Source organism: Mus musculus, chromosome 2 (assembly GCF_000001635.26).
Source record: "Mus musculus strain C57BL/6J chromosome 2, GRCm38.p6 C57BL/6J".
NCBI classification, from domain to species: Eukaryota; Metazoa; Chordata; class Mammalia; order Rodentia; family Muridae; genus Mus; species Mus musculus.
In genome coordinates, this window is record NC_000068.7 from 5,713,028 (window position 1) to 5,726,130 (window position 13,103).

At 46.0% G+C, this 13,103-nt stretch overlaps 1 protein-coding gene across 5 annotated transcripts in view; it reads right to left on the reverse strand.

Annotated features, from left to right (window-relative positions):
* Camk1d (calcium/calmodulin-dependent protein kinase ID) overlaps positions 1-1,833 on the reverse strand; it is a 421,404-nt gene extending 419,571 nt beyond the window's left edge. For 3 of the 5 annotated variants that reach the window (NM_001290374.1, NM_001290375.1, NM_177343.4), the window contains exon 1: positions 1,119-1,735. In NM_001290374.1, coding sequence (NP_001277303.1) covers positions 1,119-1,210 — 92 coding nt within the window. In that variant the 5' untranslated portion in view covers positions 1,211-1,735. Of the gene's footprint in view, positions 1-1,118 lie in introns of all 5 variants that reach the window. The other 2 variants (XM_006497470.4, XM_006497471.4) reach the window with 2 other exon arrangements.
* Positions 1,834-13,103: the final 11,270 nt, after the last annotated feature.

Sequence of the window (13,103 nt, forward strand, 5' to 3'; positions counted from 1 at the left end):
CTCTGCACTTCGAGCAGGCTTGAAAACTGAGGTCCTGGAAAAGCAAACCAAGCCCAGAAATAAGAAGGCCGAGAGGGCAGGAGGAGAGATAAGCGCCCAGAAACACAGATACACCCGGGAATCACCACCTCCTTTTCTCCGAGTCATCAGCACCCTCCTAAACCCCAGCAAAAGGTTCATTTTACGGAGCACGTGTGAGACTGTATCTTCATGTACAGATACCGATCAAAACCAGAAACCGATCAAGTGGTGGAAGAAAATAACTTGAACTTCAGACTCTTTCCGCGGCGCTGAATTCTTTCACAGCCCCTGTACCTATCTGAGGCGCTTCAAAACAAAACAAAGCCAACTCATGCGCAGGAAGGGAACTGCAGCTGTACTGAGTGGCACATGTTCAGAGCTCTGATGACACACACTTTTGATTATTTCTGCTTTCTGGAGATGTAACCATCAAGCATGAGCCCCGGAGAGAACCGCCCCTAAAGACTCACTGATCCTCCTCCCACCCGGACATGAACCCCAGCGCCGGGCATCTGACCCTATGGTGAGATGTACACACAGATGAAGCTCTGACCACATGTCACTCTGAATACTGCGAAATTCTTCCCTCCCATCATCCTGAGGCCAGCCAAAGTCTTGTCTACACCTAGTACGTGCATATGTCAATTCCATAGGAATATATGATGTAAGGGTAGGACCAAAAGCTGAATTTCCTCGTGACCACTTTCGTCGGCCCAGTGCGCCCATACACACGATGAGTAAGTGCACACAGCCAGCGATCAGCGAGATCCACCATGCTCAGCCCACAGTCACGCGTGGGGAGAAAATCAGTGGAGGGCGGTGGTGGCAAGGGAAAAGGAAAGTCGCCCGCCCGCGTGGGCTGTTCTCTGCGCGCCCTGCGCTCCCCTCCCCCGCCCAGGAGAGGTGTCAACCGTGGGCGCAGACCCACGCGGTGGACTCGCGGAGGGTCTCCATAAGAGCGGACTATGGGACAATGAGGACGCATCGACCAGCCAGTTTCTGCCGCGGTGGCGGTGGCGACGGTAGCAGCAGGAGCAGCCGACGCTGCTGCCGCCACCGATGCTACTTCCACCCGCTGGTCCCCAGCACCCACTTACGTTCCGAGGGTCTCCTTGAACTCGAAGATCTTCTTAATGTCTTCTGCTTGCTTTTTCCAGGAGGAGCTGCTCTCGCCGTTCTCCCGGGCCATGGCAGACTAATGCTGTAGGGCGGCCGAGGGTTGCGCTGGGGAAGGGGCGCCGGAGGCGCGGCGCGGGCTCCGGGGGATGCCCGGCGCCGGGATGCGGAGCGGGAGGATGCGGAGCGCAGGGAGGCTCGGGCTGCCGCAGAGCTTCCTCTTCGGCAGTTTCCTCTTTCGCCTTGGCTGCTGCCGCCGCGGTCCCTCCCTGGCTCTAATTTCTACTGCTCTCCGGCAAAGACTTCCTGCCTCTGCCGCCGCCTGCCAGCCTCACTTTCTGCTACTTTCTTGCCTGGCTCCTGCTCCCTCCCCGCCGCCCGCCCCACTCCCCCAGCCCGCCTCCTCCCGCGGGCTCCCCGCCCTCCCAGTGCACCCGGCAGCCTCCCCGCCTCCCGCGAGGCGGCCTTCGGGGATGTCCCGCTCCCCCTCCCCTCCCCAGGAGCTCCGTGCTTGGGCGCCGGGATGCAGCACTTGACCACGGAGCCACGCACGCTCCCAGGCCGTCCGCGCACCCTGGGTCCCCGGGCGAGGGCGGGTGGGAGAACCCAGCAGGTGCAGGGCGCCGGAACGCGCGGGGGAGCCCTAGCCTTTAGGGAGCTTTATTATGAAGTCAATGCTGGGGGCGCCCGGGCTTTCCCTCTTCGAGCAGGAGGGGGCGCCTCTGCTTGGCGCTCGGAAGCTCTCGGCAAGGTGGGGTTGCGCGGCTCACGGTTGCGGGGCGCCCAGGGCGGGGCGCCTTCGCATACCCAAGAGCCGGTGACCCAAGCCTGCTGTGCAGGAGGGCGGGTGGGGGCTTGTTGTCAAGGCAATGGGCGGCGGCCTGGATGGAGCCATCGGCAGGCGGGCGTTGACTCCTGGCCGCAGCTTTGCCCCAGCAGGCGCTCCCGGAGCTCGGCAGTCACCTCCGGACTCCGCTGCTGGAGCTAATTCGCATTGCACCAAAATCTGCTTCACGTCAGTTTTGGAGCAGCTAAAGGAAACCTCGGGATGTATCGGACAGGCACGCCCAAGACGAGCCAATCACCGCCTGGTGGTCCCTTCCGGAGTAAAACTCCAGGGGTTATTTGGCGGCCAAGTGATGGGTGGATGCGGGACATGGTGGCTGGCCTGGCCCAGAACTGGAGTGACTGGACTGACTAGTGTTTGAACCCTTCTGATTTCCTCTTTCTCACTTTACTCCTGATGCTCTGAGGCCGTGGCCAAATTACACCGATTCAATGGAAAGACGCCTCTCTCTAGCGCCTTCCCCCATCAGCATACCCCGCAAGTGGCTTACTTAGAAGGTTAAGGTAGAAGCAGAGATACATTTTCCTCAGGCCTCTGGTCTCCAGAGTGAACTTTGACCTGCCCACTCTCACCTGGTATTCACCTGTTAGAGGACAGTAGGCAGCGTTTCCAGTTGGTCCTTTGGTTCAACTGGCAGGGACTACTACCTCATGATAGGAAATGTTAAGTTTTCTTTGTAGCAAGACTTCCTCTCCCTTAGAGCTGTTCGGCTGAATTGAGTAAACAGCCCTGTCTCTTAACTGGGGACACCTGTCCCATTTTCCCAGGACTGTTCCAATTTGAGAGGGGGGAGGAGGAGGAGGTGTGAATCTGCTTTCAGAAAAAGAAATCCCCCCCCCCCAACACCTCCCCATTGGTTCAGACTGGCCAGAGGCTCTGCCTTGGAGCCCTTTGTGGACTCCCAAGGAGGTTAGAAGAAAAATCTACCTATCCCTAGATTCTCAGTGCTGTTTTCCACGTTTCTTTGGCCCTTAGTCCTAAGCTCTTGAAGCTGAGAACAGCAGAGAAGAGGGTTATAACCATTGGTTGTTTAGGAGTGTGACAACCGAGTCATATGATCATCATGTTAAGTGTATTTACACAGACCTGGATGCTGCACACACCCAGCCTGTGGGATACACACGCTCACGGGCTTGGAGGTTGGGGAGAAACAGCCTATTGCTCCTAGAGCCATAATGAACAAAACATGAAATTAAATCAAGCACAAGACAAAATGATGCAATCGAGAGGCACGGTAAATACAAGATACAAGAGGGTACTGCCGGCATAATATAGCAAACTGACTTACAGTCAAGTTTTCTTTCACAAGCAGAAGAAACATAATCTAAAAAAAAAAAAAAAAGTCCAACCCACTAAATAGATAATTCAGTAAGAGTCATTTACTATCAAGCATTGTCTACCTAAGGAATGATATCTACAGTATTTCTAGGCAAAGCACACCATCGTAGGTCTGTTTACATCACCAATACCACAGACCCATGAGTAATGGGTCACACTGATGTTATGACTGGCTAAGAGGTCACTGGGCCATAGGAATTTTGCAGCTCCATTATAATCTTATGGGATTAACGTCAGAATGTCATTATGCCCACATGACTGTGCTTGCTTTTACAAACCCAGAAGAAATCGTACAAACAATATCTGAGGGGTGGGGGTGGGGGTGGGGGAGAACTAAGGAACCTCTCTCCAAGATGGAGACATGCCCAAAGTCCAAAGCATACAGCACCCCTCCAGTAAGAGCTGTATACACTGTATCTTATTGCATAAAGCATGGGTCAACAGAACCCAGCGACACTGTCCTGTGCCCCTTCTGTATCGTTTCCTTTCTCCTTCTCCATCTCCCTCTCTTTCCGTTTGATCAAAGACAGGCAATTCCAATCTCATAAGAAAAGCAGAGATAAGGACCTGGGAGATGGTTCAGTAGGTAAAGTGCTTGTCTTGCACATGTGAGGACCTAAGTTTGATCCCCCCGAATCCAGGTGGTTTGGAGTATATTTTTTGTTTCTGTTTTTAGCAATAATAATAATAAGATAATAATAATAAACCAGCTGCGGTGACAAACACTTGTAATCCCAAGGCTAGGAAGGTGGAGATGAGAGAATTCTGGAACACAGTGCCCACCCAAACAGCCAGCCTAGCCTACTTGGTGAGTTCTAGGCCAGTAAGAGATCATTAAAAATACTACTAATAAAAAGTGAAGTGGATGGTCGATGAGAGTGGCAACTGAGGTTGTCCTTTCTCCTACATACACACACACACAGCCATGCCCGTTTCCTACCAAGCCACACAACGCTCCTTGAGAGCAAGCCCATGACATTCCCATTACTGCAGACATTTACACACTGTGGCTGGACGATAAAGGAATGTCGCCTGAATAAAGAAGCAGACCTCAGCCGACTCTCTGACACTTGCTGTGTGAGTAGCAACGCTGGGAAGGAGCTCGCTTTCTTGTCCAAACTCCATAATGATGTTGGTTCACTGATAAAAAGCTATTTCCATCTGGAGTAGGTTCTTGAGGGGGGTAAAATAGCTTTTTAATAGAGAGCTGGCAAATCACACCCAGAAGCACAGATCCAGTGGCCCGTAGAAAATGGGAATGCCAAAGACACATTCATTTGGACTGTATTATTTTCATTTCTCCCTCACCAGATGCCATGTAAAATAAACAAAAGCTCTTGTTCCTGGAAGGAGCAATTAAACATCAAGCCTTCTGTCCCTTAAGAAGGCATCTGGGGCTGGAGAGACGGCTCAGCAGTTAAGAGCACTGGCTGCTCTTGCAGAGGACTAGGGTTTGATTCCCAGCTCCCATACGGTGGCTCACAGCTACATGTAACGCCAATCCTGAGGGATCTGATGCCCTCTTCTGGCCCCTGTGGGCACTGCATGCATCTGGTATACACATAGATGAAAACCCAGAAAGGTTTAAAAAATTAAAACTTAAAAAAGAATACTTCAACCTTAACCTTGCAAACATCACAATTCTATTTATTGGACAGTCGATCCTTAGACTGTCCTCTGAAGTAAGCGCCCATCCGTTCCCAGTTGCCACAGTCTCTGGCTGAAGAGCTGATAGCTGCCAATCACTCTGTGTTTCATCCCTAAGTCTCTTTTCAATAAACTCCAGCCTGTCAATCAGCAGATGTCATCTCTTCAACAACTCTATTCCAAAAAGCTTTGGCAGGTTTTCTGGATTATTAAGGCTTGGATTCTGCTAGAGTCTGAATGGTAAAGGCCCTTTGGGGATCCGAGTTTGAAAAAGCCTTGCTCCCTATTATGACTTTACTGAGAGGGAGCTGAACCTTTGAGAGGTAGGGCCCAATGAAAGCTCTTTAGGTCACCGAGGTATGACCTTTAAGAAAAATGTGGGATACAGGTCTCTTCCTCCTACCTCTTACTCAGAGGCGAGTGATTTTAATCTACCACAATACTTCTGACGTAATACATACCCCACACCAGAGGGGGGACTGATGTGCACAACTGGGATTCAGATAAGCCTTTTGTTTCTAGATGGTTATCATTTCATTGTTTGTGGGCTTTTCTTTTCCTTTGCCGTTTGCATGAGTTGTTTTTGATTCGTTGGTTTGTTTTGGATTGGTTTGGTTTGGTTTTTTTGCTTTGTTTGTTTGTTTGTTTGTTTTGGTTTTGGCTTTTGTTGGTTTTTTTTTTTTTTTTTTTTTTTTTTTTTGGCACTGGAGATTGAAGCCGAAGCTTCACAAGTGCCAAGCACCTGCCTTACCCCTGAGCTACATCCTTGGCACACCGGGCATTGGTTATAGCTGATGGGACCATGGCTAACACAGGTCAAAGTCTTTATATTTCCTTAAATCCCTTAACGTTTGTTTACTTAAAGAGTTCAAGGAAAAGGTGTTGTAATGACCCATCATTAAAGGGTTACTAATTTTACACTCATAAACTCTTTCCATCTGACCCCCATTTTATATGGCCCAGGTAGAGAACTGAACAAATGGATTGGAGAGGCTGCACTAATCTAAAGCAGGTGTGCATTTAAAATTTGAAAGTTGCTAAATTACCTCTCTTCAGACTACTATGCCAAATGTGATAAGACATTCCAACAAGCAGGGATGATGGAAAGAACTAGCAATTCAGCAATGAGGTCCAAGTCCCAGCTATCCCAGTGATTTGTGCATATACTTGAGTGTAATTTAAAACCGTTTGTAGACAGGCCTATGGCACATCCACTAGATAGATGATTTTTAGAACACCCAAATCCATTCAGGTTTTCATGTGATGACAAGCTCATCCATGGCACTAGTCACTTTATCTCGGAAAATGTAGTAAGTTTTGTTTAGATTTTTTTTTTTTTTTTTGCCTAAAAATATATTAATCAGTGGCTGGAGAGATGGCTCAGCAGTGAGGAGCACTCACTGCTCTTGCACAGGTCCTGAGTTCATCCCTAGAGCCTACCTAGCGGCTCGCAGCCACCCATAACTCCAATTCCAGGGGATCCCATGCCTGTTCTCACCACTGCTTAGCAGGTACACGTGAGGTCACAGACATACATGCAGGCCACACACTCATACATAAAGATAAATACAAAACTTTGAAGGGGTGGAAGGTAGAGCGCTTGGCTCTCATATGTAAGGCCCCGGATTGATCCTAGCCAGGGAGAAAAAAAAAGGAAAAAGGGCCAAATTAAAAATATATATATATATATATATATATATATATCAATGGTCAATATCAAGATGTCCTAATAACTTATCTCCAAAGAGATACTTGAGCTTTCTTTTAAAAAGTCAGTTCATATGAATTATGAAGATCTACATCTATATTTCTATATCCATATCTACATATCACTCTGTTGCAGACTTTTTCTTTTTCTAGGCATTATGTCTGAGCTGCAGTACCAGCTTTCTTTTTACTACTTAAAAAAAAAAGTGTTTTGATCTATTTTATTTGTGTGAGTGTTTGTACCTGATTCATACCTGGTGTCCTCCAAGGTCAGCAGAGGCTGTCGGTTCCCCTGGAACTGGACTTACAGAAGGGCATGAGCCGCTGTCCTGTGGTGGGAATCAAAGCTGGGTCCTCTGGAAAAGCAGCCAGTGCTGTCAACCACTAGGCCGACGCTGGGACTCCTTACTTACTTTTGGGGGAAGGTTGCTTTTTGTTGTGAGAGGTTGTTTGTTTGTTTTGGGTTTGTTTATTTTTTGTTTATTTGTTTTAAGACAAGGTTTTTTGGACAGCCTTGGCTGTCCTGGAACTCTAGAGATCCACCTGCCTCTGCCTGCCAAGTGCTGCCATCAAAGGTGTGCACCACCACCACCCTGCTCTTACTATTTTTAAGTAGGCTCTAACTAAGTTGCCCAGGCTGGCCTTGAACTTAGGCTCTCTGACTTGGCTTCCCCAGTAGTGGAGATTTGGGGCCTGCACTCTGGGATCCCAAGGGCCAACCTAACCAAAAGTTCCATGTTTAGTGAGAGACCCAATCTCAAAAAATAAGGTGAAAAGAGACTGAGGAAGACACCAGACATCAGCCTCCAAGTTTCTATATGCATACAAACATATATACACACATGTACACACACCACAACAATATATGAATAAAATAAAGTCCCCAAGGAAGGGACTTGTAATATAGGAATTTCACACTAATAGCTAACAATTGGTGAGTGCATATTCTGCCACAAGCCTTGGTGTAAATGCCTTGGTTGCCTTTAGCTCCTTATCCCCATGTCACATTTTGTTGTATACAGAGGAAGAGACCAAGACTTGGTAAAGCTAAGTCACATGTCCCAGGTCATATAGCATGAGAGAAGAAAACCCAACCCAAGCAGAGCCCTTCTCACGACCGGTACACCACAGAGCCTCTGCTAGTATGTGCCGTATAAAAATACTTTAAAGAGAAAATACATAAAAAAGAGAGAATCTATAGGTCAAAACCAAACTAAGATATTACATCTCCAGGGGTATATTTTTACTATTTAAATCTCTCTCCTGGTTTCATTTTTTTTTTCTTTCTTTCTTCTTTTAACCTTAAGGGACTTTTAAATGAACACAGGGCCCTGGGTATTTATGCAGAGGACATTGTGCTGTGTCTGTGTGCCTTAGGTCTGAGAAAAGTGCACAGTTTCCCCAACTATCTCCCAGATGTGCATTTTGCTTCTTCTGCCGACTGACATTGAGACACTGTCTTGTCAGTTCGTGTTAGAATTAAGAGTCTATTTTTAACAATGAAATGCATTTGTCAGTACGCAGAGATGTATTGTGGGAAGTAAGGGCAATAACTGTGTTGTTGCCTCTCACACAGGGAACTAGGTCTAAGATATGGGTTTGCTCGTGGCTATCTACCCTGATGTCAATTTACTTCATCTGCTGCAGACACTGGGGATCTTACCCATTTATTCTCTCTCTCTCTCTCTCTCTCTCTCTCTCTCTCTCTCTCTCTGTGTGTGTGTGTGTGTGTGTGTGTGTGTGTGGTGTGTGTGAATGTTCATATATGGGCGCACATATGTGTTGGCACACATTTATATGTATATGTGCTTATGGAGGCCAAGAGGTTAATGTCTGGTGTATTCCTCAAACATTCTCTACCTTATTTGTGTGCATTGTTTTGTATTTTTATTTATGTGTCTGTGTGACTCTGTGCCAGGTGTACTGGTTCTTGAAGCAGCCAGCAGGGAGGACAGACCCGCAGCTGGGAGGACAGACCCACAGGAGCTAGAGTTACAAGCAGCTCTGAGATGCCCAATGTGGGCACTGAGAACTCAACTCTGGGCTTCTTTAGAACAACAGGAAGTGCTCTTAGCCACGGAGCCATCTCTTAGGTGCCTCTACTTTATTTTTTGAGATGGGATCTCTCACTGAACCTGAAGCCCATGTTTCTGCTAGACTGGCTGGCCAGCTTCAGAGCTGCTTCCATCTCCCTGTCCCCGTGTCCCCCACACTTGTATGGGGACAGGTAAGCCACCATGAAGGACTAGGGATCTGACCTTAGGTTCTCATATTTTCATAGCAAGCTTGTCATGGACTAAGTCACCTCTCTAGCCCATATTTGGAATTTAATAGTATATTCCAAATTGCTGAGGAAGGTAGAATTGCTAACCCATATGATACACCATGAAAATAAAAGATATTTAACAATGATTTTTATAATATGCAAAATCACTTTAAAATAAAGAAAACATCTATATTGTCACCTACAGTAAATAAATATTTATTATCCAAGCCATATTTTCAGTTTTGTCTTATTTCTTATTTCTTTCTTTCTTTTTTTCCTTCATTTTGTAAGCAGACCTATGCTTAAACACCACTAGAGAGTTTATTTTTGGTTGGTTGGCTGGTTGGTTGGTTGGGTTTTGAAGACAACGTTTTTTCATATAGCCCTGGCTATCCTGGTTGTAGACTAGGCTGGCCTTGAACTCGATCTGCTTGCTTCTGTCTTCTGAGTGCTGGGATTAAAGGTGTGTGTAACCATATCTGGCTTAGTGGAGACTTAAAATTTTTCCCTTGAAAAGGCCATCTCTCTCCCATCTTTTAAAAAACCTTTTCCTATTTCAAAACTAAATTGTATTAGAAGAAAGTATGATTTGAAGATTTTTTTTCTTTCAAATAGTGGAAATACATACATATTAATGTTGAATCAAGAAAAAAATTAGCTTTAACAAATGTCTTCCAAAATTTGGTAAATACTAGATTTATCAGATTATCAAATCACCATATGTATTGTCTTAACAAAGAATTTATTGTCCTTAAATTCCCAGATATATCTTTGTTAAGGCCTGGGTAACTGTTGCCTATATAGCCAGCCATTTTATGCTGTTACTGATGTTACAAGGAAACTTTCTCACTCTCCAGTTGATTGCACATTCTGTTATGATCTATGCTTTCTTAGAAACCATTCCCAATAGAAGTTAATTAGAACTGCTTTGTATAGTTCGCCACAACAAACTTGGACCACAGCTCTGCCTGGGAATTGACACCCTACTTGGCAGGAAGAGACATACATGTGGGTAACTGACATCCTGGTTGGCTTGTTGGGACATGAATGTTAGGCAAGTCAAGTGTCCCTGCCACAATCGAATAACCAACCCAATGAGGACAGGATAAGTATATTATAAAAGGCATGTTCCTAAGGAAGTCCCCTACCCTTAATTCCTGATTGGTGGAATAATTTGGCATAGATGTTCATGGATTTTGGCTTAAAAGCTCTGTAGGATTCTGGCTCTGGGTCACGGTCAGCTTCCAAGTCTGGTTTGTGGCCCTGATCGATCGATCAGTCCTGGAGCAAATGGTTAATAACCTGTCCCTCTCTGACTGAGACCAGTGTACGTGTGACTTGTGAGATGACTTCTGAATCATAACAGTCTTCCCCAATTCCTTCTCCTCTTCCTCTTCTACTTCCTCCTCCTCTTCCTCCTCTTCCTCCTCTTCCTCCTCCTCTTCCTCCTCCTCCTCCTCCTCTTCTTCCTCCTCTTCCTCCTCCTCCTCCTCCTCCTCTTCTTCCTCCTCCTCCTCCTCCTCCACACCTTTTTTCAGTGTTGAGGATTAAATCAGGTTTTGTGCAAGCTGGGCAAGCAAACATTCTACCACTGAGCTACATCACCAGAGCAGGGACTATGAAGTCTACAACAGCTGTGCAGGCCTCAGCAGTGTCCTTCAATATTCCCAAGAGCCTTAACTGCCCTGCGAAGCAGTCATTGCACTTGTAGCTTAAAATAGACACTATGTATAGGAAATGAGTGGCGTACAAATCTTACCCTGGAGATGTTTAAATCTGTTTAAAAGAGAAAGGAAAGCTCATACCCAGAAATAATAAAATGGATTTAGGTTCAAAGGTGGTCCGTCTTTATTGTCAACTTCATGGGATTTAGAGTCACCATGGAAACCCAAGTCTGTGGTGCTGAGAAAAGTTTGGTCAAGGAGGGAAGACTCCCTCAAGCTTGTGTGGTGCTATTCCATGGACTGGGTTCCCAGACAGAATATAAAGGAAGAAGCCAGCTGAGCACAGGCATCTATTTGTCTCTGCTCCCAGATACAGATACAATGTGACCACCTGCCTCCTGGTCCTGATACCCTGCCTTCCTGCATCGTGATGAACTGCATCCTCAGACTGTGAAACAAGGGAAACTGTTCTTATGATGCTAATGTCCAGTATTTTCTCACAGCAACTGAGGAAGTATCTAGTACAGACTGTGATGGAGATACACACAGAAATCAGTGCCAAGGACCGCTGAAGAGTACCAGCATCCAGCAGGCATCAGAAGTGACTGTGCAGTAAAGATGCCTGCTCAAGACTGTCTGGAAGGACCAAGCAGACAAAGGAAGGTGTGGATTTAAAAGTGGAAATACCAAACCAAGAATGGTGAAATCATCAGAATAGTATAATATTTATCCCAACCCCCAGATTACACTGGGCTTTTAAGGACAAAGTTTTCTTACTCACATGTGTCATAAGTTGATCAGGGACCTGAGTACTATATGGTCTCAGACTCTACTAGCTGCTAGGCAAGGGAGTTCAATCTGGGCCTTGAACTAACAATTAATTGTTGTGTCCCCAATGTGATACATTTCACTTCCACTTATAAGTCATTAGCTGACAATAGTAGCACAGCCCCACCCAACACATAGGAGCCAGAAAGTGGGATCCTAACCATTGTACCCAGAAGGTGGAGAGGGGTCGGTTCATTGGTCTTCTAAGCCCCAGCATACCAATGGATGCTGGAGTTCCCTTTGACATAATATTTGCATAAAATCTACCTACTCCTCCCATATGCTGTAAATCACCTCTAGTTGACTTACAGTATCTAACAAGATGTAAATGATATGTAAATAGTTGTTACACTGTACTAGTAAGGCAAGGAAGAAGGTCTGTACATGTCCAGGACAGATGCAATTAAAAAAACAAAAGATATAAAAAAAATCTTTTTTCCAACTACAGTTGGTTGAATCTGCAGGTGCAGGGACACCGAGGGTTGAGTATATTTGGCAAACAGCACTAATGACCACCAAAAATACCACATTAGCCTCTGATTTCAGCAAGAGTGTGGTGTGTGTTGCGTTAGAGAGCCCAGCAGGGGGTCCGCAGCAGATGAGCCTAGACAAACTTAAAAGGTCTGCTGGCTTTGTTTAGACTAACAGGAAACTGCTAAGTTCTTTGATGAATGTAGCAATCAATGCTCTACACTGAGTCTGTTACCAACGGGGAGTATAGGACCCTGTGGTTGCTTTTCTGCCCTTGGTGTAATACAACCTTAACCTGAGTAAATACGGAATGGCTTTGAATGACTTCAAGCCAGAGGCTTCGGAGAAAGCCACCACTGTGAAGCTGTCTTGGATTCCTACACTGGATGTCAGTAATGGGATCTGGATGGCTAGGGGTCCAAATCTGGGTTGAAATCCTAAGGATGTGTCAAAGACAGCCTAATTAGCCAGAGTTCTAGATGCAGGCTGCTACTGCGATGTCCCTACAGGCGATACAGCCTCTCAGCAGGAGTTCATTCATAATCTCCATAGAGCTGTGCCTTTGCATCCTGTGAGTGGGGAGAGCCTGATGCAGGAAGCCAGTCAGCAAGTAATTGGCTCCATCATTCTGCCAAGTGAGAGCTGTTTGCTCTCTCCAGCTTTTGCCTTAGGGCTACAGCGATAAACAGAGCCTACAAGGTACAATAGAGATGGGTTTTGTTTGTTTACTTTTTAGTCCAAAGAAAGGCACCACCCTGCATCCCAGGGTTGGGTGCCCTAAATACAAAGCAGAGCAGGGTGTTGTGCAGAATAAAAGAATCAAGAGCTTTTCAACCAAGGATAACATATGGGGATAGTGAGGTATTTCTGCGAAGCACTTTGGACTGCTGAGGAAAGGCAGCCAATAACATATGGTTTTAATAGTATGCATCTTTTTTTATTATTATAAAATAATGTCACATTTGGCTCCTTTGGGGGAGGGGGCAGGGATTGGGAGTTTTGTTTTCCATTTGGATTACAAAATAAGTGATTTTAAAAGAAAAGCCATTCCCTGAATCACCACCTACAAGACTTGCAGTAGACAGGTGCATTTTATATTAGATAAATTAGTAAATAATCCTGAAGTTTCAAGAGACTCTTTTGTCCAGTGAAGGTTCTCAAGCTGGAGAAAAACAAAATAAAATAAAACAGAACAAAC